The 26,640-nt window shown below is 60.1% G+C and overlaps 2 protein-coding genes across 4 annotated transcripts; one reads left to right on the forward strand and one right to left on the reverse strand.

Annotated features, from left to right (window-relative positions):
- The first annotated feature begins 4,126 nt into the window (after positions 1 to 4,126).
- On the forward strand, positions 4,127 to 10,884 carry CHMP1A (charged multivesicular body protein 1A). The gene is made up of 7 exons (XM_033128991.1): positions 4,127 to 4,340; positions 5,997 to 6,016; positions 7,183 to 7,260; positions 7,948 to 8,094; positions 8,433 to 8,561; positions 8,876 to 9,063; positions 9,451 to 10,884. The coding sequence occupies exons 1-7, from the start codon at positions 4,160 to 4,162 to the stop codon at positions 9,470 to 9,472; spliced, it is 765 nt and encodes a 254-aa protein (XP_032984882.1). The 5' UTR covers positions 4,127 to 4,159; the 3' UTR covers positions 9,473 to 10,884.
- Positions 10,885 to 13,025: 2,141 nt separating this feature from the next.
- On the reverse strand, positions 13,026 to 25,745 carry DPEP1 (dipeptidase 1). Of its 3 annotated transcripts, XM_033128975.1 has the most exons (12): positions 25,728 to 25,745; positions 22,150 to 22,272; positions 18,533 to 18,710; positions 15,688 to 15,820; positions 15,309 to 15,441; positions 15,066 to 15,216; positions 14,863 to 14,932; positions 14,339 to 14,515; positions 14,129 to 14,213; positions 13,974 to 14,049; positions 13,582 to 13,717; positions 13,026 to 13,469 (listed from the first exon to the last, which is right to left on the reverse strand). In XM_033128975.1, exons 3-12 carry the CDS (start codon positions 18,634 to 18,636, stop codon positions 13,302 to 13,304), a joined length of 1,233 nt encoding a protein of 410 aa, XP_032984866.1. In that variant the 5' UTR covers positions 18,637 to 18,710; positions 22,150 to 22,272; positions 25,728 to 25,745; the 3' UTR covers positions 13,026 to 13,301. The 3 variants fall into 3 exon arrangements, with proteins under 3 accessions (XP_032984866.1, XP_032984865.1, XP_032984864.1); XM_033128974.1 differs by lacking the exon at positions 25,728 to 25,745 and having other exon boundaries at positions 22,150 to 22,317; XM_033128973.1 differs by lacking the exons at positions 22,150 to 22,272; positions 25,728 to 25,745 and having other exon boundaries at positions 18,533 to 18,796.
- Positions 25,746 to 26,640: the final 895 nt, after the last annotated feature.

Genomic DNA, 26,640 nt, shown 5'->3' on the forward strand with positions numbered 1-26,640 from the left:
GTCTGGTGTCTGCAGCTCATCATCTGAAGGCTCAACTGAGCTGATGTGCAGGACACACATGTTGGCCACGCACAGGGCTGTTAACTGATGCCGCTTCTGCGTGGTGTGTGGTGGCCCAGCCAGGGCTGGACCATCTGAAGGCTTGTCCACTCACAGGGCTGGCCCTTAGGCTGGAAGACCAGGAGACCTCCACAGGGGACAGGTGACGGCTCCAGTGAGAAAGGCGGGACTGCGTGGCCTGTTGTGGCCCAGAATCAGAAGTCACTTCTGCCACATTCTATGGGTTACAAGAGGATGTCAAGCCTGCAGAGATTTAAGGAGGGTTAAGAGAAGGTGGGAGGAGCGTCGGGGACACACCAGACAACACGAGGAAAGGGAGGTGTTGTGCTGTCTTTGGGAAACACCGACAGCCACATGCAGACTCCTTGACTTTGCAGCAAACCTCAAGCACTGTCTCCATCTATCCCACCCATTTACACTGAAAGAATCTGGGTGCAGCTCTGAGAGACAAGGACCCATGGATATGCTTTCTTTTTGAGGAATAATTCACACAAAATGCAGTCTTCAGTGCTCAGCTGGATGAGTTTTCACAGTTGTATACACCTGTGTAACCACCCAGACACAGCGCAGAACTTTCCAACACCCCACAAAGTTCCCACAGGCCCCTTTCTAGTGAGCCAGCCTCCCCCACAGCCCAGTCCGGCAGTCACTTTCTGATCCTTATCCCACGGTAGTAAAGCTTACTTTTAATTCGTGTGTCAATGTCATGCAGGGTGGTGTCAGGCGACGTCTCAGCTCTCCCCGCATAAGAACTTAGGATATGGTGAAGCCAAAAAGGAACACCCACGGAGCCTTAGATAGGGGAGTCATACCACTATAGTCTTGCAGCTGGGTTAGAGACACAGGAAGCAGGAGCCACATGACCCGCAACCTGCCATCTGCTTCTCTGCCAGTCAGGCAACTCCTTGCTAACTGCAATCTGCGCTTGCCAGCCACCATCTTCTTGCTAGCCCCCACATATTAGTGGCCAATGGCTCATGGGTTACAGCTGACGGCCAACTAGCCACAGCTGATGGCTATCCAATCACAGTTGATGGCCATTTACTACCCGAGTGAGCACCTTTCCACGTGAGGCCGAGAGCCTGGAAACTGCACTCCTGGCTCTGTCCCCACAGTTACACACAGAATTCTTAACTTGTTGGAACTCTCCATATCCCTAAAGCTTTTATGGTATTAGGTTAAGTAAAGAAACTGACTTTTCAAAATCTGACAGGGAAATTCCTTAGAGTCAGAATACAGACGAAAGAGAAGAAAAGGTGCTGCATCCTAGTTTAGATGTCCTTCTGGCAGACTTGCTGCACTTCTGATTCAGACGCTGTTCTCTGCAAGGCCCCGGAGGGCAGCTCCTCACAGGATTCCATGGAGCCTTTTCCGGGTCAACCCCTCTCTCTGTGCAGCATTTAACACTCTCCAGGAGTCCCCCTTCTTTCTTTTTTAATAGCTTTATTGCGGTATAATTTACATACCATGAAATTCACCTGTTTAAAGCATACAGTTAAATGATTTTTAGTGAACTTTCAGAGGTGGGAAACCGTTGACCCAGTTTTAACATTTCCATCACCCTCAAAGGCCTCCTATGCCCCTTGTGGCCAGCCCCTATTCCCACCCTTAGCCCAGGCTTCCCGCTATATAAATTTCCCTTTTCTGGAAATTTTATATAAATGGAATATGATACATGTGGTCTTTACACGTGACTTCTTTCACTCAGTATCAAGCTTTGGAGGTTCCTTCACCTCCAAAGGTGCCGCATGTGTCAGTAGCTTGTCCCTGTTATTGCTAAGATGCTCCAGTATATGGAGAAAGCACTCTTCACCTTCTTTCTTGAAACTCCATCCTCGCTCTTGCCCTCTGCCCTCTATACCCGTCCTTTCTCCACCCCTCTGAAATGAGGGTGCGACAGACACTGTTGGCGCCTTTGCAGCAGGCCCTCCCGTGCCCACACCTCCCCTTGCTGGCAGAGGCCCAGCCCAGGAATTAATGGTTGATGCATCCTGGAGAGGGCAGGCAGGCGAGCCTGCCGGGGAAAGGCTCTCCTTGCTGATACAGAGCAAGGAGAAACACCTCTCAGGGACTTGGCACAGTCCTGGCTGCTGGGACCCCTGGAGCTGTCCAGAAATCTGGGGACCACGAATACTGAGGGTGGTGAATTGTGGGCGCACATACCCCTTTTAATTGGGAGACATCGAACCCCTCGGCAGCAATGCCATGTCTGGCTGGCTTTTCTGTGACTTGCACCCAAAAGCCTCCTGAGAGACAGGTAGCACTCTCCAAACCTTCTCCCTAGGACTCTGGCCCTTCCTACAGTCTTCCTCCCTCAAGCGAGGGTTCTGAATTGGGATCTGAACGGGTAGCCGGATGGCTTAGGTGGTTAGAGTCCGGGCTCTCAACAACAAGGCTGCAGGTTCGATTCCCGCATGCGATGCTGGGCTGCAACCCCCCTCCCCCCGCAACTAAGATTGAAAACGGCGATTGGCCTTGAAGCTGAGCTGCACCCTCCACAACTAGATTGAAGGACAATGACTTGGAGCTGATGGGCCCTGGAGAAACACACTGTTCCCCAATATGCCCCAATAAAAAAATAAATAAAGTTTATTTAAAAATAAATAAATATCTTGGGATCTGAAGTCCAGGTCTTGCTCCCAAGCCCAACACCTGCCGTGCCCAGTTCCTCCCTCCCTGCCAGGCCAATGTTTCTCCTGCCTTTTCCCTGTCCGACCCACCAACTACTCAATCTCATGGGCACCGAAACGCACCTTCCTGGCTCCCCCATTTCCTCACATCTCATCTCATCTCATCGGCAGGTCCCACTGCTTCCACCTCCTGGATCCTTTGTAATTCCTACTGCCACTGCCTCATTAGTTCCTACTTAATAGCAAGGTCTCCGGGCTGACCCGAGTAGCCTCTATTGTGGAGACAGAAAGGTTTCTCCAAGGCACAAACCCCATCACACCTCCCTTGTTTTAATTGTTTCATTTCCACAATCCACATGCTAGAACTGATAAAAGACTTAATATTCTATGGCCCCAGGGAAAGTTCTGGCCACACCGGGCTGTTAGCAAGCGAATACATTTGCCAACCGTTTCACCCCTTTGTCCCACCTACGTTCCCTCCTTGATCCCTGTGCCCGAGCAGAGAGCTCCCCCGCCCCTTCTCACCCATGGCTGTTCTCCAGACTGGAGCAGCCTTTCTTCCAAGCTTCTGTTCCAGTCTCAGGATGTGGAAGGGACGACAGTGGTGTCAAAAGACGTCCACCCTCCGGGACAGCAGCGGTGTGCCTGTGTCTGCCCGCCGCTAGGGCCCTCTCGACTACAACGTATTCGTTATGCAGCTGTCATTGCGCACCTCACCTGAACCCTTAGGGAATTCACATTTTCCACCTAGGATTCTGGGTCTTTACCTCCGATATACAGGTCCTAACACCCTTCGGCCGTCAGGGCATGCCCCCTGCTGTAAGTGTCTCATCACTTCAACTCCGGCTCACCCATCCCCAAACTCCTTGAAGCTGAAAGCTGGGCGTGTCCTACCTTGCACTTCACATGGAAGCCACTGGTGCTGGGCCGTCCCTTTCTTAGGAGAGAAGCCGTCTGCAGGCCTCTCAGACTCTTGGGAGTGCCTGTCCATCGACCTTCCCTTACGCTGTGGTACTGAAGAGGTGCACCACTTCTTTTGCTCCTCACCTGGAATGTATGAATAATTAATTAGAACTATAATTTACCAAATCTAGGGCGTCCTTTAGTTTTCTGCTTTGGCCCAGAATGAAATAAGAGAGCTTGAAAGACTTGATTCACTCCATTTCCCTAAACATGGGTATTTCCATGGATGAAAAGATTCCTGAGGCACGGTGACCAGAGAGGACTCGCGCGTCGTAAGGATTTGCAGGGGCGGGACGCCCAGCACCCCGAGCCCCTCGCGGGTGCGCACCCCGCCGGGCGCCCCGGGCGGCCCTTTACCTTTCCCTTTCTCGGGTTTGTGTTTGCTCCTGCTAAGGCCCATAGGTGAGCCGGCCGCCCCGCCGGCGCACCCGGAACCCTGCCCTCGGCGGGCGCGCAGCCCGAGTGAGTCACAGAGGCCGCCACCTCGCGGCGCCCGCGCTGTCGCCATGGCAACGCCTCCGCTCGCGGACCAGGTCGCCGTCCTCTCGCGAGAAGGGCGGCCGCCGGAAGTGGGGGGGCGACCCGGAAGCTGCCTCCCCGCAGAGCTGGTCGGTGCGATCGACGCCGCCCGAAGTTCCCGTCCGTCCGCCTGTGCGAGGGCTGCCGCTTCGGGACCGGCCATGGACGGTAAGAGGCTGCCACCCTTCGGGGCGCGGGCGGGGCTCAGGCGGGCGCCCGAGGCCTCGACCCCGGCCCCCGATCTCCGGCTCCCCGGCCCTCCTCAGCGTCCGACCCGCCCCCCACCAATCTCCGGTGCCTGCGAGAGACGTGGACATTTGGGGCTCTGGGTTGTCAGGTCACAGCGCACCGGAAAAGGAAGCTGTCGCACCACTGCCCCAGAACCCCAGCCAGGGAGGTGGGTCCGCGCCAGGCCTGCCGCATAGCAGGTCTCAGGCGGCCGGCGACGCCCTCACTGTGCGGGTGGGGGCCGGGGGGGCGGAGCCGGTGCAGCGCGCCAGCCCTGCCCTCACCTGTCGCCCCAGCCCTGCCCGCTGGCCCGCTCCGTGCTCAGGGCACCAAAGAAACGAGTCAGTGATGGAGGGAAGCTGCCCACATTTGGTGGGGTGTTTAAGGGCTGATGTGATGGAGAGGTTTTGAAAATCATTTCGTGAAATATAAAAAGCCACGCAAGCATGTCTTCGTCATAAAGGAAATTCTGTACAAATTGCCTCCGAGAGAAGATGAGCGGCACCCCCCCTCCCCGCAAAATGTTGGTTTTTGCTCCACAGCTTACTCAACTCTCAAGGGAATTTTCTTCTGCCGGTGTCGCTTTCCTCCGGGGTTAGATTTTGTCTCAACAAATCTTTGCTCTTGAGAGCTTGTTCCTACCGCTCAGGTCTAGATGACAAAGCCGAGGCTGGGAAAAGGTGCGTTAGGTCACAGCAGGTCGGAGAGCTAGCTGGGCCCCAGCCAGGCCCCCCGTGCTCTCTGCTGTCGGCACCCTGCCTGCCACCCGTGTCACCAGCTGTTTTCCTGAGCCAGGCGGCTCTGGCCTTGAGCAGGCCTGCGCTGATCCACGGAGACACACTGAGCGGGTCTGAGTCCAGTGGGCCAGCGGGGAGCCGTGGTCTGCACTGTGAACACACAGCAGCCCTGTCCTGGTTTTATTTCCTCCTCTGAGCCCCTGTGGTAAACCCTTCCAGGAGTCCTCCAGATTTAGAAATTGGATACATTGACATGGTGTTAAGATGGCTCTTGAGCTTTGGTGAGTGAGTAGCGAGTGCAGATGTCAGGGGAGCCAGACACTCAGGTCTCCGCTCCTCCGTGTGCCCCCGAGCCCCCGAGCCCCCGAGACACCTCGGCCTGTTCGATGGCTCAGGAATGGCAGCTGCCATTCGTAATGGTGGCCCCTGAAGGCATGAGAGTCATCACCCTGCTGTGTTTATCCATTTACTTTTGAGGAAAAGTATAAAAACAATAGACTGTCAAGTACTGAGCCCTGTTAGGTTGGGAGAGAACTCCAAGGGTCCTTTGTAAAGTTGCATTAATTACAAACCACCATCTTGACTTTTAATCGTGGGCCACATGCTGCATCCATGACTTCATTTGCCTGGTCACCTCATGCCACCCTGGTATCACCTGTGAGGAATCGTAGGTTCAGGTGGCCCTGCAGTTGCCCAGGCCCGGTGTGCCTGTCCGTCTTCTTGAAGGCCCCAGTCAGTGCCATCTGCCTGTATTCTGTAGCAGCTGTGCATTTCCAGAAAGGTCTTCGTGACCCCATCTGCTTGTTACAAGTGCTGTTTGTCATTCTTGAAGTCCTCAAACCATCTTCTCTCTTTGCAGATACCCTGTTCCAATTGAAGGTATGTACTGAATGACCCTTCACCCCAACCCTGTCCTCCTGGTCAGCGAATGGCTACAATGGTGTAAGTTGCACTCAGAGGGACAGATTATTAATTGGGTGACCTCTGCACAGTGCTCAGGCAGAATGATGACAGACGGAATTACTCTGTTGGCTAGATGGTAATTCTTTCCTCATCTTGGGCCGAGCAGAACCAGGTCGTTTGGGTTCATTCATGACAGAGCGGCTGTGTTCTCTTTAAGGAACACAACTGAGGTGTTTGGTGCCCCCCTGATGTTCCATTGGCATTTACAACTGTGACTTTGAGTCCTTTGAAATTGCTGGAGGAAGGTGTTGTGGCATCTGAGAGTCCCTCCTGTCTGGGGTGGTTCTGTGCTTCCTAATTAACCCAGCACGTGCCCTCATGGTTAACCATCCGTGCTTGGTTCTGAGGGACTGGGCAGGAGTGCCAGGCACAAGCTGCTGACATGCTCATCAGCCTGCCTTTGCCCGGAGGGGAAGGGCAGGGAGCGTCTGAGACTGCGGTACTGTGTTCACAAGCCTGTGCTGTGGACTCCGCTGTAGGTTGTCAGGACGGGATTCCCAGGGAACAAAAATGTTGGTTTTTCCCTTAAGGGATGAAGGGGTGTGAGGTAGACAGACAACGAGGCCTTTCTCTATTCAGAAAGTGCCAGTGCTCAGTGTGTGGGCATGGGGGGGTTGGGCATGGGGGGAGGCCATCCTCCCAGGCAGGTGGGTGTCGCAGGCTGACGCCATACCCCCAGCAGGGCGGGAGTCAGGAGACTGGGCCTTGGGGAGCTTGCTTATTGACAGGTCACCTGAGCATTCTCCCCTGCTGGCTTCCTGGTCAAGGTGAGGCCTATTCTGGGGGACTGCAGGGGCCACTGTGACCAGGGCTGGGGCCCTCTGGGAGGGAGGGGCTCTCCAGAGGGAGGGGCTAGTGGACAGTGTTGAGGCAGGAGGCGGCTGGGGTGTGCGAGGTCAGGCCAGAGGGTGACCTGGTTGCTGCTACTGCTTCCACTGGCTGGAGGGCCCCAGGGCACCTGGCCCAGGAGTGGACTGTGGACAGACAGTGGGAGCTGCCAGAGGAGCTGTGTGTCGGAGGGACGTGGCGGGATGTGCGTTTTGGCTTCGTGCGTGTCTGACTCGGCTCCCGCCTCTGTTCAGTTCACGGCGAAGCAGCTGGAGAAGCTGGCCAAGAAGGCGGAGAAAGACTCGAAAGCAGAGCAGGCCAAGGTGAAGAAGGTGAGGTCATCAGCGGGATCCATCCTGCAGGGCCTCGCAGGGCCCCCAGGCTCCGCCCCCAGGCGTCAGGAGCGGGGACCCTGCCCCCCCTGTGCTCGCCTCTGGCCACGCTCAGTTCCTTCCCTGCGCTCTGACCCCGCCCTTTTCACAAATTGTGATTGTGTAGGAAACAGCCTTCCCGATGCTGCTCCCTGACCTTGTCACCCTCAGCTCTGTGTTCCCTGTGAAGCTGGAGGCTCCCCGGTCCCCGTGCCGGGGCGGGGCCTCTCCAGGGAGGGGTCTGCTGCTCTTGGTGGCAGGTGTTGGATTTGGTGACCTCTCACGAACTATGGCACCTGGGGCAGAAGGGCAGCCGGACAGCCCAGCATGGGTCTGAGTCCCGTCTTCAGCTGTAGATGTGGTCCCTTTGCAGTCGGCGTTGTCACCTCCAGGGTGCAGGTGGTGGTGTGAGGCCAGGATGGTGGCCGTGTTTCCCAGGGCTCTGCCTAAGCCCTTCTGCGGGCTGTCCTGCGGGCCCTGCCCTGCACACCCTGGGCCCTTCTGTGTTTTCATGAAGCTGACGGTCGCTTCCGGTGACAACACCTGCAGAGGGCTGTGAAGGGGGCACGCAGGCGGACACCCAGAAAGGGCCGCCCCGGCCTCTGATCAGGGAAGCACTCTCCCAGCTGGCCTCTCCCCGAATTCCAGGCCCTTCAGCAGAAGAATGTGGAGTGTGCCCGCGTGTATGCTGAAAATGCCATCCGCAAGAAGAATGAAGGCGTGAGCTGGCTGCGCATGGCGTCCCGGGTGGACGCGGTGGCCTCCAAGGTGCAGACGGCCATGACCATGAAGGGGGTGAGTCTCAGCCAGGCTGCTGCAGCGGAGGCGGGGCCAGGGCGGGGCGGTCATGCCAGAACCCTCAGGTCTGGTGGGATTCGCTCCACACAGCAGGTGCGGGGCCCAAGACCCACGGCAGCGTCTACCCATCCTGTAGTTGACGGCATTTTCCAGGGGCCTGCCAGGAGGGGGCCTATGTGCTGCTTGTCCGGCCAGGTCCGGGGTCTTGTTGGCCAGGCGCTCCGTGCCTAGGGTGGGACGGTCCCAGCCCTGCCCTCGGAGAGCTCAGGGGTCTGTCCCCGACGGGGGCCATTCCTTGCTCAGTTCTCTTGCCTCCCTGCTTCCTCCTGTATCAGGTGACCAAGAACATGGCACAGGTGACCAAGGCGCTGGACAGGGCGCTGGGCAGCATGGACTTGCAGAAGGTGTCCGCGGTGGTAGACAGGTTTGAGCAGCAGACACAGAGCCTGGACGTGCACACGTCGGTAGGTGGCCATGGGCCTGGCGTGTGGGCCCACACATGTCTCCCCCAGCATCACCAGGTGTCCTCTGAGCCACAAGGGCCCCTGAGTCCTTGTGGTCCAGGCCGGACCCAGCTCTAGCAGATGAGGGCCTGGGGCTGGGATGGCAGTACCTCTAGGTGTGGGGGCCGGGAAAGCTTGGCACCCCAAGGCTTGGTGAGTGACATGAGGGCAGCTGGTGCGGAGGAAGCACATGTGAAAGGGAGTCCAGATGGGAGGCCGCAGCAGGGGCCGCTGGCTCTTTGAGGCTGGGCCCAACTGCCCAGAACTGCCCCTAGGTGATGGAGGACTCCATGAGCTCGGCCACCACGCTGAGCACGCCGCAGGAGCAGGTGGACAGTCTCATCGTGCAGATCGCCGAGGAGAACGGCCTAGAGGTCCTGGACCAGCTCAGCCAGCTTCCCGAGGGCGCCTCCGCGCTGGGCGAGAGCTCTGTGCACAGCCAGGAAGATCAGCTGTCCCGCAGGTGGGCACCCCATGCCCTGACACTGGGGGCGGCCAGGGGCGCGTGTGACATGGTGCTTCCACCCAGGGGCTCCGTCCTTCCGAGGACAGGCCCAACTCAGAACCCCCAGCCCACCCACAGCTCGCACTCCAGAGGCCGAAGGAGGGCGGCTCTGTCACCCTGGCACCACTGGTTCCCCTCCCCCCATCCACCTGCAGCTTGCTTTAGAAAGGGAAGCATGCTCCTCTTCCTGTGAGGAATAAGAATGGACAGTTCACGGCCAGCTAGGGTGTCATCTCAGAATCACCTTGGAAGCTGAGAGCGAGCAGACAGGAGTGGCCGGCGGGGGCTGAGGGGCACCCTGGCGTAGCCCTCGCCCTGCCTCACAGAGCTCGTGGTGGTTTGCAGGTTGGCTGCCCTGAGGAACTAGTGGCCACCGCAGCGTGCCACCTCTCCCTGGGTGCGGGGAGCACCGTGAGGACAGGCCCGAGCCCCCCGCCACACACTGCGTCTTGCCTTTCTGCTGACTCTGCAGCGGCAGCTGTCACCCTCACTGCTCACCCCTCACTTGCCAGCCTGGGAACCGTCCTGTTCTCTTCGGCTGGGTGGTGCATCTCTGTCTTGGTGGGTGAGTTTGCAGAAACTTCTGACTTTTGTGAGTAATTTCTGTAACTCTGGGCCAACCAGCTGGAGGACCTGCAGCACCTGCAGCTCCCTTCTGTTCCCCTGTCCCTCCAGGGGTTGCCTGAGACTGGCCATTAGACGCCGTGTGATGGCAGTCAGCCGTGTGAGGGGGATTTGGGGCCCCTGGTGCCAGACAGCAGCGGGCAGGGTCTCCATACCCCATGGACAGATGCAGCCCCAGGACGTATGGAGGACATCCTCCAGAGCCACCCAGCAAATACTCCCCCTGTGGCCCTTGCGGAACGTCCTGGGGGCAGAGTCTTGGTCCCTCCAACCTGGACCTGCACTCCTGCCAGCTTGCTGAGCCCCACGGGGGTGCCCACTCTGTGGGGCTATGTCCTCGCTCCACTGCCAACTCCGGAGGGTTCCTGGGTGTGTGCTGTGTGACCTCTCGGAACCCAGTCTGTGCCAAGCCCCATCCAGCTACAGAGCAGGCAGCCTCACGGTCCTCGGGTTCCCTGTGTCACTGTCTCCTGGCACTGTAATTATGGGGGGCGTCCCCGGACTGGCTTCTACTGCCTTGTGTGCTCACACCGTTGACCTCGGAAGCCAAGTTGGCTGCCGGAAGCTCAGGAGAGCTGCCGTCGACGGGGCCAGCAGTGGCCGTGCGTCCGGGAGAGAGCAGCAGGTGCATCCTGACGACCTGGGACGGCTGAGGGACAGGTTGCAGTTTCTATTTCTAATTTCTGATGTTTACTTTGTTTTCATGAAGCTGTTTTGGTTTTTGTTTTGAGGGTTTGGGGTTGGGTTTTTTTTTTGACAAAATAGGAGCAGATGGCAGGTGGGGAGCGTTGGGTCTGAGCCCCGTCTTGGGTATGAGCTGGTGGGAGCTGCACATGGTGGTACTGACCAGGCCCGCTCCGTGCACTGCTGCCCACGCTGACCAGCCCTTCCCAGGCTCCTGCTGTTCCATCTGTCCTCAGAGCGATGGTTCTTGTGAACAGAGCGTTGGACACCTTACGTGGACTTCTGCGTTTGGTTCTTCCTGGACTTGGGAGCCAGGGGTGTCCTGTGTGATAAGCTGTGGGGGGTGGGAGCCTTGGCGGGAGTGGGGCTGGGGCGCTCTGTGGCCTTAACTCCCTGACTGGGACCCTCGGGGCGTCCACATACTGGGGGTTGGTGTCCTGGTCGCTGGTGGGGGGTTAGGGCAGGCTGCTGCTCTTTTCCTGAAATGCTATTGTAAGTAAACAGGTTGATCCCTGAGAAATTTCTCCAGGTTTGCTTTGGTGGCCTTGGGGTGGGGGAAGCCACAGGTGGGACTCTGGCCATCCAGCTCCCCACACAGGAGGCTGGGGAGGAGGGCAGGCGGGCTGGTGTAAGGCCCCACCCAGACAGATGGAGTCAGCCCGGAATTTGAATTTTCTTTTTTAAGTTTTTACCTTGGAACAACTTTAAACTTCATAAAAGTTGTGAAGTACATAGTGTCTGTACTCACGTGGACCAGCGTCCTCCATATCCACTTCCTGCTTGACCATACATCCCTGGATAAGCAGGGAACTACCCAACATTACGAACATTACGTCCCTCCTGTTTCTTTGTCTCCATGACCTGGATGGTCGCAGGGTATGCTGGCCAGTTCCTTTGCAGACTGCCCCTCCATTAGGGTTGGTGTGACATTTTCACGTGACGACATGGAGGTCCCACCTGTTGACGGGAATCCCACAGAAGTGGCATCGTGTCCTCTGTCTCAGCACATGGCACCGTCTTGTCACTCACCTGGGACAGGTGTCCAGACTGCTCCCCCAAAGCTTGTATTTCCTCTCTATTGAGTGTTTTGTGGGGAGAAATTTGAAGATTACAAACATGTAAATGTCATGTGACACCCTTGACTTCCGTGCCATGGAGTCTTCTGGTAACACTGGTGGTGGTTTTGTATCTGCAGTTCTGCTCCCTACTTATTATTCCATTTATACATCGACATGGATTTGTGGGTGTGTTATTCTCATGTGTGGGCGTGAGTTATTCTTGTGTGCACCGGAAGCCATGTCTGCACATGCTCTGTGCGCCCTGGAAAACACCAGTGAGCACCGATGGCAGGTTTCAGCCTGGCCCCCCGTCACTCGTACCTGGCCAGCCACCAGCTCCAGCTCCGGTGTGCCCTCTGCTGTCCCTCACACCAGGGCCCTCAGGCTGCTTGGGCACTGGTCTTGGAAGGTGCTGATATGCGTCCTTCCAGGGGAAATGGGCTGGGAGGGCGGCCTGTCTGCCTAGGGAATGTGCGTGCACCCCAAGATGGGGCTCCATGCCATGGTGGGGCTCCAGCTTTGGGCCTGGGTTACCGGGACCCCCAGACCATCCTCGGGAAAAACCTGTGTGTTTCTGCCTCAAGGTGGGCATGAGGGAATGAGAGAACTAGCGAGTGTGAAGAGTTGACGTGGGACAGCAGAACTCTGGGAGCCCAGTGTATTCTCGGGCACGCTCTGGTGTGCTTTTAATGTGGTTCAGACTATCTCAGGACTAGTATTGAAGCCCAGGTGATCAGCAGATGCCCCCATGTGCCCCTTCTGGTCACTTTTGATCCGCCTGGACAGGGTGCCTGCTGGGGACAGGGCGCAGGACCAGAGACGGCCCCAGCCTAGGCAGGGTTCCCAGCCCACTCAGGCCCCTGCTGGCTCCCAGGGCCTGGGAGACCCGCAGGCACCTGTAGGCGGGCCCCTGCCTCCCATGAGACAGGCGCCCCATGGGGATTCACACCACATGGAGAAGTTGGGCAGAGGAATTCCTGCCCCGTCAGGCCGACCCACCCCCAGTGCCGAAGCCTGCAGCCTGCGCTGTCCAGGGGCAGAATTCTTGGGGGGCCTGGAAAGGGGGCGGCAGTGATGTGCTGAATCCCACCCTGAGTCTCACCCACTAGCCCTTTCGTCTCAAGACACGTCACCGAATGTCCAGAGGGGGTGCTGTGCCCTGCCGCTCTGTGTGCTCATGTGGGAGGAGACTGCAGGAGTGGGCCCCACAGAGCCCTCCCTGCTCCAAACCTGGGTGGGTGTGTGCATGCATCACAAGATGTGGGAGTGTAGGCGTGTGTGTGTGCCTGTGCAGGTATGTGCGTGCATCACTCAGGATGTGTGTAAGTGTGCGGTGCAGGTGTGTACGGGAATCACGGGATGTGGGTGTGTAGGTGTACATGTCTGTGTGTACACACGTGTACACGCGTGGGGGTGGTGCTGGAGCCTGGACCACGTGATTTTGAAGGCCTTCCCGCAGTGTCCATGCCAAGCCCTGTTTCAGACCCGTAGCCCTTTCTGGCGCCGCCCTGCCCAGACCCAGGACTCCTGTGTCCAGATGTCCAGCCAGGGGGCCATTTCTCACAATTTGTACTGGGATGCACAGGAGCCCCCCCGAGGGCCAGGGTGCTGATGACACACCCTCAGGACTCAAAGGGGTCACTGTCTTTATTGAGGGTCACTGGGCCTGTGGCTGACCTCCCACGTGCTGTCCAGGTGAGCCCAGGTGCCTGCTCAGGATGGGCCAGCGCTTGTGCAGGGTGGGGCAGTGTTCCTGGAGTCTTGGCTGCTCTGATGGCCACAGTCTCCCCCAGGCTCCAGGAGCCCGAGGGGGTTTTGGTCCCCAGCGTGTCACAGAAGACACAGGCTGAGAAGGAGGGGAGCGAGGCAGGCCAGCAGGGCCCCCGACTGCTGGCGGAGGCTGGGGGCCTCCGAGTAGCCGTAGTTTGTCCTGCAGGAAGTCTCCAGCTTGCCCAGTGGGATGGGCTCCTCCTCAGGACTTTGTGCATGATTGCTCACCTGGGGATAGACACAGGTTGGGCTGCCTGCCTGGGGGGGGGGGCGAGAGGGGAGGGGGTGGGGGGGAAGAGGAGAAGGGGGGAGGGGGAGGCGAGCGCAGCAGCCCCCTCACCTGCTCCACGGCCTCAAAGACCCTCAGCAGGTTGGCAGCCAGGGCGCCCCTGACCTCTGCCTCCGTCCACTGTCTCCTGAGCAGCTCAGCGACCAGGTCTGGGTACTTGGACACGTCCTCGAGCCCCGAGGGGAGCCTGAGATGAGGGCACAGAACGGGGCTCTGCAGCCCATGGGTTGGAGGCCCAGGGGCTATCCACCTCCCCAGAAGCCACTGATCTGCCCCCCGCCTCCCCCCATCCTGAGGCACTGGGGGTCCGGTGGAGTGGCCTTCTGAGCGACACATTCCGGGGAGGTCCTCAGGACGCACTTCCCTCCTCCAGCCCTCATAACACGTCACGGGGGTCCTGGCTCTCCCAGCTCGTCCGCACCACCGTCTCCGTGGGCCCTCACCTTGGAACACCATCGAAGTCCCCACCAAAGCCCACCGCTCCGGCTCCCGCCACCGCCTTGATGTGGTCCAGGTGGTCTGGTTGGGGAGGCAACAGGTGTGGGTCCTGCGAGAGGCCCTGCCCCGCTCAGCCACTGGGCTGCTCACGGCCACCTACCCGCTACTTGGGACAGGGTGGCCTCCGGTTTGCAGGAAACATGGTCATTGTAGAAGTTCACCATCACCAGGCTGCCTGTCTCGTTCTGCTCGGGGAGGAGGGTGGAGCTGTGGGCCCGGGAGGGAGCGAGGTGCCCCAGGACCGCGGGGAGGCCCAGCACGGCCCGCTGCAGCGCGTCAGGACCGCCCCGGGGCGGAGCGGACCACTCACCACCAGCCTCAGCACATCGTCTGGCACGTTGCGCCGGTGCGCGCACAGCGCGTAGGCCGAAGAGTGGCTAAAGATGACGGGGGCCTTGGACAGCCGCAGAACGGCCTTCATGGTGGCCAAGGACACGTGGGCCAAGTCGACGATGACACCCAGCCGGTTCATCTCCCTCACCACACTCTGAGGGAACACGGGGCTCAGGGGACCAGGAGAGCCCAGCCCGGGGGGCACGGAGCGTGACGGCTGGCACCCTGGGCCCTGCGGGCTGCCCTGTGCACACTTGTGAACCGAGGCCTTCCGGGGTTCGCTGCAGCCCCCGCCCAGAGGTCTAGGCATGGTGGGAGGGCACTTGGGCGGGGGCCTCTTGCTGGGCAGTGGCTAGAAAGTTGGGGCCATGCTAGTGACCAGTGGGTCCCACCGTGGGGCCACCCCTGCCAGCTCCATTTTGCAGGTGAGGAAACAGGTCCTGGGAGTTGAGACACTGTCCTCTGAGGGTGACCGTGGTCCTGGCCCCACCCCCCACTTACCTGCCCAAAGGGCGACAGGCCATGGCTCTGGGCCACATCATCCCCTGTGTCCACCAGCCAGTTGTCAGCCCTGGGAGAGGAGAGCAGGCAGCAGGGGGCAGAGTGGTCATCCCCCCACTGGGGACTCACCAGGAGAGTAGGCTGCCGGACCCTCAGGGCGCTGCCTGAGCCCCTCCCCCCTGGGCCTCCCTGAGGTCACTCACCACGGCGTGTTGCAGCTGTGCGTGAGGGTCAGGTACCGCATGCCCAGGTGGTAGAGCGCCCGCAGGACACCCAGGCTGCTGTCGATGGAGTGGCCGCCCTCCACACCCACCAGACTGGCCACCTTCCCCTCCTGGAAGGCCTGTCGGATGCCTGTGAGCACAGCCCGGCTGGGCGGTGAGCACCTGGGCCCAGGGGGCGCTTAGCTCATCTGCTGGGGCAGGGTCGGGGGGTGTGGGGCCCACCTTGGCTGTCGGTGACACACATGAAGGTCTCAGGGTACATCTGGCACATGCGATGGATGACATCTATCTGCTCCAATGTCCTCCTCACGGCATCTTTGTTCTGGGTGTTGCAGGGTGTGTACGCAGACCAGAACTGGGGCCGTGGGGATAGGAGCTAGGACCTGGGGACCCAGGCCCTGCCCCCTGCCCTGCCCCCTGCATGCCCTCACATCTTGCAAGCCGTCCCCACAGCCTGGGTGGCTATTGGACTCGTCTCCAAGGACCTGTGGCCCCAAGGGGATGGGGTACACCGCCACCAGGGAGGGGCTGCACCTGAGCCAGGACCCAGGGGAGAAGGATGGACCCTGACATAAGAGAGTGCAGGGCTGGCAGACTGTACCTGGCCCCCCACAAACCCAGCCTTCAGCTTGGGGATGCTGGTTTTCGTGTGGGCCAGACTGGTCAGGTTGGCCCTCTGATCCCGAAGCCGATTGTTGAACTTGGTCAGCAGCTGCCAGGGCAGGTCGTTGTGCCTGGGGGAGCCGGGAGGAGGGTCAGAACAGGTCAGGATGGCCACGTGGACCTGGGCCCACAGACTCCCTCCCTGGCCTCTGTCATCTGTCCACTTCCTGTGCGTGTGTAGAAGCAGCACAGGCCCTGGGCTGATGAGAAATGTATGGTCTCAGGCCCAGGTAGACTCACCAGTTGGAATCTGAGCTTTAACCAGTCAATGCGCACACATGCACACATGTGCACACACGCACGCATGCACACGCGCGCACAGGCACATGCACACAGATGGGACATCTCAGCAGGCACTCTCTGGGTCAGTCCCTAATCTGATGACAAAGGGGCTGTGGATGGCCTGGGCCTGGAGGGGGTTTGTCCTGGGAATGCCTGGGGACTACCGGTGCCAACCCCCTACATGCCACCCCTGTCTTTCTGACCTGCATCTCAGACCCCAGAAGCCGTCCCTGCTCTCTGGGAAGGGAGAAGGTGTTCTGTGAATTGTGAGATGTGATTGACGTGGCAGGGATTGGGCTGGGGGTTAGGACACCTTTGCTGCCTGAGTGGTAGCCAGTGAGTGAGCTCCAGGGGGACAAGGTCACTGTGTCACTACAGGGGTGGGCGCTGTCCCTGGGGCAGGGCTGGGCAGGGCCCCTGGAAGGGACTTGACGCCTTTGCCTGAGGACCCCCAGCCTGTCTAGCAAATCCAGCCCCATCCTCCAGCTGCCACCCAGGGCCCCTCCAGGAGGGAGGGGTACTTTGCTCTTCCTTCCTCCCTTCCTGGAACCCAAAGTAGGGGACAGAGGCCCCCTCAGCCCTGGGGTCAACGCCGCTGTCCTGCAGTCTCCTGGGTCTCCCTTCCTTATCTGAGTGTCCCCAGTGGTGGTGACAGCCTACTCAAGGGGAGAGGCGAGTGTCTGAGGGCTGGCAAGTGCTGAGCACAAACACAGCAGCTGTTGTGGGAGCCACTGCTGCTTGCCTGTTCCCCATTCTCCCCCTTCTCCTTGGTAAACACCCCCTTTTTTAGCCATTTGAAATAAAGACACTTCCTGCCCCTTTATAGCTGTGTGTGGCCATGTAACTACGTCCACCCTGTGGCAGCTTCCAAAGGCTGTCTTTGACAGATAGTTGTTGCTCATCCTTTGCCCTTTCTATATCCCTTCCTCATTCCTGCTAGGTGGCATGCCGATGTGATGGCTGGAGCTGGTGCAGCCACTTTAAACCATGAGGTGACTGTGGGGATGGGGACCACAGAGTTCCCGGCACTATGAACACCATGCCAGGACGCCCTCTGGATGTCTTTGTTGCTGAAACCACTTACTTGGGTCTCTTACCTGAAAGGGTAACCAATACTAACTGATCCGTTGTTGGTTTGGATTCTGTCAGCCTGGTCTTAGCTTCCTCGCTCTTTGGACAATCCCAGCTCCCTGAGGATTTCCAACTGCCTGGGCTCTTTGAGCCGTCTTGCTGCTCACGTGGTCCTCTGGATAGCCCCAACACCTGAACTTGGACCCTTCTTTGTGCCCAGATACCTGAGCCCCCAGAATGAGGAGCAGCTGCCCTGGCTCCCACTGCCGGCCCCTGAGTATGTGTACAGAGACCATGAAGGGCCCTTGGAAGCAGAGAGGACGACAGGGGACAGAGGGTCCAGGTGCACCCTGCCCCCTCCCCTGTCCTCCCCCAGGCCCTGCAGCTCCCTATTTTTTCTGCTTTCCTTGAAGAGCTTTTTGTCCAAAAAAATAGTGATGACTGCACACATATGAGCCTGACTGTGCACCCAGCACCCGCAGAGCTCTCCTTCGTACCCCAACCCTGAGAGCACAGTGTGTGCCAGCGCCATTCCCGGGTAGGTGCACACAGGCTCCACACAGGGGTCCTGGAAGGCTCAAAAGTGGACAGTGTGAGGTGAGGCCTGCCTGCAGCACCGAGGACTGTGGGCGGCAGGGAGGGCCCTGTGAGCTGCCCGGGAGCCACAGGCAGGGGGCCCTGTGCCGGAAGGAAAGAGTGGGGTTTATGTCTCCAAGATCCACTCTGTGTCAGGGCTGGAACCACACCCTGGCCAGAAGTAGGGGAGAGTCAGCAGCTCACAAGGTGCCAAGTATAGGGTGGAACAGCATTCAGTGCAGATGCTTTGGGACGTGGAGGGGACAGGCACTGCCAGGTTGGCTGAGACCTCAGAGAAGGAGCGACAAGGTGTCACCTGGGTCTTGGCTGGAAGTGGGGCTGCAGGAGCTTGGTTTGGGGCCTTGAAGTGTGAGACACCCCCAAGCATTGCAGTGAGGTCAAGCTGACCATGCCGCTGACGGGTCACACCCAGGTGCATACAGGGGGGTGGACGTGGGAAAGTGTCTCTAGGAGGAGGGTCGAGAGTGGCCTCAGGGGCCTGTGCCAGATGCCACCTCATCTGCAGCTTCCACTGTGCAAATGCTGTGGCTGCTGGAAGGTGTGACCCCGGCCAGGCCCCCAACCTCCCCAGCCCCAGCTACCACTCTGAGCTGGGGTCTGGCCCCTGGGTATGGGTGGGGCCAGGTTTTGGAGCACCCTGGGGGCCCTGGCATGTGCCTCCTCCCTGCTGCATTCCCTACAGACCCCACAAAGAACCGCGGCCTGTGTTACAGTTGGAAAAACTGAGTCCAGGCAGAGACAAGCCAGTGCCTGCCTCAGCTTAGGGGCATTTGCTCCTACATCCCCCCAGCCCCGGCCCTGGCCCAGTCCCTGCCCCTCGAGTGGCCGCTTACCCATCAATGACAGGTGTGCTCCGCATAATTCTCTCGGCCTCTTCCCGGAACCGGTCTGCAGTGCAGACGGCCACCAGGGGCAAGAGCCACCAGCTGCTCCACATGACACAGTCCCCAGGAGCCTGCTTCTGCCGCTGCTCCCGGCCTGGCTGACCTGTGCACCAGAGGACGAGCTGGGCTGGAGAGGGAACGCAGAGGCCTTTGTTCAGAAGACTGCGCCAGAAGCTGCCCATTTATCAGCCGTCAGCACATTCCCGGCGAGGGTGGATAGGAGGAAGTCCGAGGTCCAGGGCTGGGCGTTGCTGTCTGGGCCAGGCGGAGGACTAGTAAGAGGCGGTCGGCCCGGGGAGGCGCCAGTAGGAGGACTAGTAAGAGGCGGTCGGCCCCGGGGAGGCGCCAGTAGGAGGACTAGTAAGAGGTGATCGCCCCGGGGAGGCGCCAGGGTCCAGAGGAAGGATGAGGCTCAGAGGCGGCCATCTCGGCCTCCCTCGGGACGGAATCTGCCTGAGGTCTGCAAACAAGAACTGAAAGTCGTTCAGAAGCTGCTCCACACACCTCCCCAGTGCTGGGGGTCTGCAGCCGTGTTCCTGGCCTCACTGGGACCCACGTTCCCACTACAGGCTGCTGACCGAACAGGCTGGACTTTGGGGCTTGGGTCAGAAACCTGGAGTGCCAACGTTCCCATGGAGCCAGGGTCCTTATCCGGCTGGGCCCCACACGCCAGGCAGGCTCTGGGGTCTGAGAGCCTGACACCGCGTTCCAGATGCCCGGCTTCCCTGCCCACCTCCCTTAGCCCTAACAGGCTTGGGCTGCGTCCACTCAGCCCCCAGCCTGCATACGGGCACAGCCCTTCCACCTGTGCAATGTCAGGAGGCACGGGCTGGAGGAGCGTCGGGAGAGCAAAGCCCCGCCCTCAGGTACCAGTTTCAAAGTGGGGCTGCCAGAACCTCAGTCATCGCGGCAGGTAGTACTTTAATGCAATATTTGAAAAAGTAAAACTGCGCAGATGAACAAATCACACAACTTTTAAATAAAGGGCTAGTACTCTGAGAGCCTTTTTGCCCCCGGCTCCAACACGGCACCCCACGGCTATGGTCTCACCGGCACATTCACAGTGGCTGGAGGGTTCTCGCAAGTGGCTCACAGGACAGCATTTCTGGGAGCTAAGCTGGGGTCGTGACCATGTGCCCTTAGGTGCTACTTGGAGAGGGCTCAAGGCCACTCAGCCACACCATGTGGGGGGCCCAGAGCACCGTGTTCAGACATGACAGGACTCCAGCTGGGGACGGTGGGCTGACACAGTCGGAGCAGGGCCCAGGTGCAGCTGGGAGGCCTGTGTGCTCGCCTCACATAATTTCTCTCGGACTGGCGGCCAGGTGAGTGCCCAGTGGGCTGGTCCCATCTCTCGGCCTCAGTCTGTGGAACGGAAGCCACTGGGGTCCTGCTTCACAATGGGCCTTTTGCAGCCCACAGGGAAGCGTCTGGCCCCAGGCGTTTGCTCACCCTGCCTTTCTGTCGCCTTTTCTTTCCGTCCACAGCCTCCCAGTCTGTGCTCTGCTCCACGGGTCCCAGTCCCTTCCAGCTCCGAGTCTCCCTTCTCTTCGGCTTCTGGGCATCACGTGTCCCCAGCAGTGGCACATGGGGACTAAACCTCCGAGTCCGCGAGTGTCTGTGTGTCCTCGCTCGGCCCTTGTGGCTGAGCAGCAGTAGGGCCAGACACTCAGGCCTGGGCTGCAAGCCAGTCCCCTCGGCGCTGGAGGGCCCAGTGGTCTGGCATCCGCGTGGTGGGTGCCGAGTCCAGACTTGCTTTGAGTCCACTTCTTTGTTGGTAGCCGTGGGTTCTGCACCTTCTCAGGGATGAGCCTCAGCTTCAGGCTCCATTTGTCAGGTGACCGGCTCAGCCGAGGGGTCCCTGTGCCTCTGTCCAGGGCCGCGCCCCAAACTCCTCCTGTGTCCTGCCTGGCACTGCTGCCCCGCAGGCTGGATGCCCAGGTTCAGCCGGTATTTCTCTCTCCTGCTGACGTTTCCTTCCGCTTTTATTCTATGTGCTAGGAGGTGGCCTCGGCCTGTCTCCCTGTGCTTGCTCCTCACATTTCCTTTTGGGAATTGTGTATTTCATGTCTCAGGAGTGGTTTCTGGTGTTGCCCTGCCCTTGGCACCAGTTCTTTTACAGAAACAATTTGCTAGGCATTTTTAGTCTTCTGCTGACCGGATAGCCCATCTCCCCAACTCACTTTTTTTCTCCCCTTTCTTCCACCTCCCTCCCCCCGATCCGGTTCAAACCATTGTTTCTCAGTCTAGATGTGTAGGACACAGCTCCCTGGTCCAGGCTGGTATTATGAGCCTTGCGCTCCCCACCCCGCCTGAGACAGTCGGTCACCAGTTGTCGGTTGGCCGCTCACAGCAGCTCACAGCAGCTCTCGCCGGCTGCCGGCCACTCACGCTGGCCACCGGCTGCTCACGGCAGCCCAGCTCCAGCTGTTATTCACAATCTTAGCTGTAGAGGCCACAGCTCACTGGCCCATGTGGGATTCGAACCGGTGACCTCGGCGTTAGGAGCACGGCGCTCCAACCACCTGAGCCACCGGGCCGGGCCCCTGACTCACTTTTCATTGTTCATTTATCTGGATCTTTGGCCTTTGGTCCTCAACCACCTAGAGACCTCTATCACCTGGGTTCAGTGTTTGGGGTCCAGCAGCCCCAACATCAGCCTCTGTGGAGAATGAGCAAAGGGCCGAACTTGGACAGACAGATGGTGCCTGATGTCAGAGAACAACATGAGCCCGACATCCGATCTTGGTGCTGTTTCCAATTCCCGTTTCCTCACCTGTCACTTCACTGTGTGGGGCACCCCCCTGTCACCCTCAGGGGAGCAGACGGGAGGGGCGAGTGCCTTGGAGTCTGGCAGCCCTGGGTTTGGCTGTGGTAAGCTGCGTTTCCTGCAGGTGGCCGCAGGAGCCCCTCTCACTCCACCTGTGCTCCTGGCAGTATGACGCTGAGCTCTCTATCCACAGGCGGTGGCAGGTGTGACCACTGTGCAGCCACCTGGCTCTGGCTCCTGGAACGTCCCCTGGGAACCTGGCAACGCTGTTCTTGCCAACAGCCCTGCTAGGCCCCAGCAGACGGGGGGCCTTCAGGTGACCCAGCCCCGACTTTGGCTCTTCCAGCTGAGCCCCAGACCCTGAAGAATTTGCAGCTCACAGGCTGGTGGCTTCTCCATGTCCCTCCTGGGGTCATACCCCATCCCCCAGTCTCCCTAGAATGGCTGCCTGGTTTGTGGCCCCACTTGCACAGCAGGGGTTCCTCCCTCAGGGTCTGCTGGAGAGGAGGTGGCTCCGCCTTATGTCACTGCCTCCCCCACCCCAGAAGCCACCCGCTTACCCTCTGCCTGAAACAGTGCCCCTGGCTCCGGCTCCCTCGCTCCGTCTCCCTCCCTCCATCACCCGAGAGCGCCAGGACTCCAGCCTGCTGGGCCCTCCCCTCTCTGGCCCTCTGCCCCGTCCAAACTTAGAGGTCTCCCTAGGCACATAGCAGGTGCCCACTAGCCGAGTGACCCCCCAGTGCTGGGATGGTCACAGTGCCAGGCCCTCAGCCCATCCGGCCCCCCCAAGACTTACCACAAGCAGGAAGGGGTGCTGAGTGCAGGAAACCTGCCTCAGGGCTGCTCTGCTCTCAGGTCACGATGCTTGGGGGTTTGTTGCTGTTTTTCTCAAATTCCATCCCTCCCCTGAATTTTCCAGCTTCCCTTGCACAAAAGAAAACCACCTCTTAAAAAAATGTCCCCCGGGGCTTTTGCAGTGCCCCGTCACCGTCACCGAGAGCAGAGGCAGGATAGGGGCTAATGCCCCACACATGTCAGCTGGCTCGAGTTTTTGCAGACGCAAATGAGGCCTCAGTGGGCATGCGTGTGCTCGGTCCTCCTGGGCCCGGGCCACACAGGCCTGGACAAGCTGTGCTGGGGACAAGGAATCGGGGTCCCCCAGGCAGTGACATGGGGGCTGTCTCAGGCCAGTTGCTGGCATCAGGTGCGAGGGCTGAGTTCGGAGATGGGAGGAGGGGGCTATGTGCTGGGCCCCCCCCACCCCCCCCCCCCGCACCCGTCACAGCTGTCAGCCTGAGGCTACAGGGGTTCCAACCAGGTATTTTTTTCTAGTGCCCTGCCCCCTGCCCACCACCCTCGTTCCCAATCTACCAACAGGTTGCCTGCAGCCTGGCCCAGGGGCTGGGGGCTCTGGTGTCCATGCAATGGCGGTGGGGGCTGTTCTCCCCACATTCCCAGCTATGAAGGATCAAGAGCGGTCATGGATCGGAATGTCCGCTGGCAGAGCCACAGGGACTTTCGAAATCAAGGGAAGGTCTGGGTGGGGACTTGGCCCAGCTGGGGGCTGGCCTCACCAAGTGCTTCCAAAAGTTAGGGTGAGGGGCACACCTTGGTGGGCTCTGGTGGGCAGCAGGCTGTCCCGTTCCCACCCGGGGTCCCAGCAGCCGGGGTGGGGTCACTGCGGGGATGCACAGCCCGCCTCAGGCCCAGCCTCTGCACAGTCACAGTCTCTCAGCAGGGGGCAGGTCCCAGCCGGAATGCTGCCATGAGGGGTTCAGATGCCTGACGTGGGGGGTGGGGACACAGTGATGGTCCTCACCTCAGAGCTCAGGGGGGCTACAATGGAGGAGGGGATCCAGGCAGAGCTGTGGGGGCCGCCCACTGTGACCGGGAGCAAATTAGCTCCCTGACCCTCTGCCTTAGCTCCCTGACCCTCTGCCTGGACAGGGCCGGCTGGGAACAGAGCATGGAGCCAAGACCCAGGGAGCAGCTGAGTCAGGGCCATGATCCCAGAGGCCAGAGGAGGGGCTGCATGTCCCCTGGGCATCCCACCCTGGGCCCTCGTTTAGAGCTGGTCTGCTTCTAGTGCTCATGGCCCGCCCCCACCTGGGGGCCAGGACCCCTGATGGGATCCAGGACAAGGGGCTAGGCAGGTTGCAGGGGCGCCTGCCTCATCTGTGTGGCCCTAGGGGAAAAAAGTCCCCGAGAGAAAACACTGAGTGAGGTTAAGGGAGGGACCGGATGGCCAGCTTAAGGAGGACGCCTCCACGGTGGGCAGTGTCTACCAGCCCCAGGTGTCGGCCCCCTGGCGAGGCTTCCAGAGGAGCTCACAGCCGCCAGGAGGTGGCATCTGCATTCTTTCTGTGGCTGAGGGGCCCTGGGTTCCCCAGACTGTCACATGCGAGTTCTGTGCCTGCAGGGAAAGGCAGGAAGGAAACAACCCCAGTGTGGCAGTCAGGCCTGACGGGGGCCACCAGGATGGGGCTGGCGTGGCTCAAGTCGGTCGGCAGGGCCAGCTTCCTGGGCGAGGCCCCGGGGAAGTCTCCCTGTGACGTAAGTCTCTGCTGCGCAGGCTTGGAATTCTGGCCTTTACATTTGGCGTGTTTTGTAGGGATGTCTGGCGGAGCAGCAGACACCCCGTGCCTCCCACCCCTTCCCTGGGTTCCTCACTGTCTCGTCTACTGCCTTGTAGGAGCCCCCCTTGTACAACTCCCACTGTCCTCAGCATCCAGACCAGGCCTGGCCTGGAGCCTGTGTGGACAGAGAGCCCGCCAGGGTGGGGAGCAGACCCAACACCCTACCCTGACCACCCCCGGGGGCTCCGGGCGTCCCCACGTGAACTTTGGTTGTTGGACTTGGATGCATCTGAGTGTGTGAGACACCTCCAGGTGAATTCTGAGAGTGCCCTCCATGTCCTGTCCGGGGGCCGCCCTGGCCCAGGGCCTCTGAGATCTGGGGCGTCGCGGCTCCATCAGCAGATTTCTCTGCTGAAAGCCACCTGCTGTCCTGGGGCGCTGCCCTGCATGTACAGCCCCTTATTTAGCTCAGAGACAGGGATTCCAGTCATGACCTCAGAAGCCCGGCCAGCTGCCCACACGGGGCACCAAAGTTGCTGGGCCGGGCAGGGGACTCCCACTGCAGCCAGCCCTGTCCTCTAGAGTGTAGAGTGGGGACACTCTGGATTTGAAGGACACACACGTGTGAAAATGCTCCGGGACTCTTAAGGGCTGTGCGGGAGCCTCAGTGTCCTGTCTGTGAAATGGGCCAAGAGCTTGAGACTCCGCTTGAGGATGGTGGACACTCAAGGGCTGAGGCCAGGAGCTCCAGGTCGGTCCCCCTCGGGGCTGCCTGTCCTCCTCAGACCGGCATCCCATCCCCAGGTGGCCTCCGGTGACCCTGTGGCTCTTCTCCCCCCCATGGATGTCCCACGGCTGCCCTCTGGTGGCTGGCCAGGTTCCTGGGGGGGGTGACCACGGAGGTCACTTACTTCCCTGTGGGACCAGCACTCGCACTCGGCAGACTCTCAGGGTCCCGAGAGCTGCCCAGGTGCTGTTAGCCTGGACACTGAGGCACAGATTGCGCGCCCCCGGCTACAGGCTTCCAGACGTTCCAGTTGTATGGCGACCACTGCTACTATTTTTATGTTGTTGAAACACCCAGGACAGTGAGAGAGGGGGGCCCGAGGCCTCCCTGCCTTGTCCCTCGAGGAGCCTGGGTGCCCTTGGTTCCACCCTAGGAGGCCTCTCCGACCTGCCTCTGCTGACCCCACCCCGGTGTCACGACCTGGACAGAGGGGACCCACCTGGCCCCGCACCTGCCCCCTCAGTCCCGAGTGATGGTAGATACACCAGGACCCATCAGTAAATCTGTCCTTTTATGGACAGGAGACAGGCCCGGAGAGGACACGTATGGGGCACCGGGCACCCCTTCCATTTGGACCCCAAACTGCCTCCTTCCTGCTGCTGGACACAGGCCAACAACACTTCCCCCAGGAAAACGGCTGCATAAGTGATGGGACCCCCAAATCCCCCACCGACGCAATTTATCACGGGAGCTGCATCCAGGAGGAGGGTGGGAGGAGCTGTGGGAGGGCGTCCTCAGGGGCCTCGCAGGTCCGGCCCGCGGCCTGAGGACAGAGGGGGGCTCTTGATTCAAAGATGGTGCCAGGAGGGGCACTGAGCCAGGACACATTGCTCCCCACCTGTGAGGGGTGGACCACAGCCCCTCACCACCCGGAATCCCATGTTTCCGGGTCCTCGTCTCCGGGCGGTGCCCCTGGCTCAGCGTGGATTCTCAGGTCATCTCCCCTCAGTACAGCACCTCCCTGGGCGGCAGCACCCTGAGCCCTGGCCCACTGACCCCCAGCCCACTCACCGTGGTCTCGTGATGCAGGCTTGTCCCCAGCCAGGCACGCCTGGCCTGGACGGGCTCTTCACCAACCTCACAGCTGCACCGGCCCCACCCCAGCCACCTGCCTGTCCCTGGGAAGTGAAAATGCCCCGTGTCAGCCTGCAGAAGCCCTGTGTTCTCTGACTGTGGGGACAGAGGGGCTGCAGATGAAAAGGAGCGGGTCCAGGGGAAGGGGCTGAGGAAGGAAGGGGCGGGTGGGCTGTCTTGCCCCGGAAGCCTTCTTTTCCGCTCAGCATCCTGCCCGTCTCCCAGGGCCCTGTGCTGATGGGGTTGCCAGCCTTGTGTCTGTGTGTCTCTCTGTCTGTCTCTGTGGGGGGTGGGTTGGGCCTGGTACTTCCGTCGGCCTCTGCCGTGGGCTTATATGGGTCTAGGTTTGACCACATAAAGGACTGGCTGGCCCTCCAACAGGACGTGGCTGTGGGCCACTCAGCCCATCACACACTGGGCCAGTCCCTCGGGTGGGTGCGATGCAGCCCTTGTCCTCTGTGACGGGACGGGGTCTGCAGGCAGCTGTCCACAGTGGCGGCAGTGCTCGCCCAGCAGCCATGGAGGCCCTGGTTGCCCCCGGCCGCGCCAATAAGGATGCCCTGTGTGAGGAAGGGCGCTGAGCACCTGCTCGTGTCCCAGGTCCTCTGGCTGCCCTCAGCGAGGCCCTGGATGTGGTGAGAAGGGGCGGCTTTGGACAACATGCCAGCACTTCTCCTTTTCTGAAGGCGAGCGCACCGCACCGGCTCCTGAGGGTGAGCTGAGACCAGGCAGGGCCTCTGCTCACACCTGGACCCCCGGCTGGGTAGCTGAGCAGAGGGTCCCGCCCTACGCACTTCCTCCTGCTCAAACAAAGGGTGGCCGCACTTTCCGCTCCCAGGAGGAGACACGG

Source organism: Rhinolophus ferrumequinum, chromosome 15 (assembly GCF_004115265.2).
Source record: "Rhinolophus ferrumequinum isolate MPI-CBG mRhiFer1 chromosome 15, mRhiFer1_v1.p, whole genome shotgun sequence".
Taxonomy (NCBI): Eukaryota; Metazoa; Chordata; class Mammalia; order Chiroptera; family Rhinolophidae; genus Rhinolophus; species Rhinolophus ferrumequinum.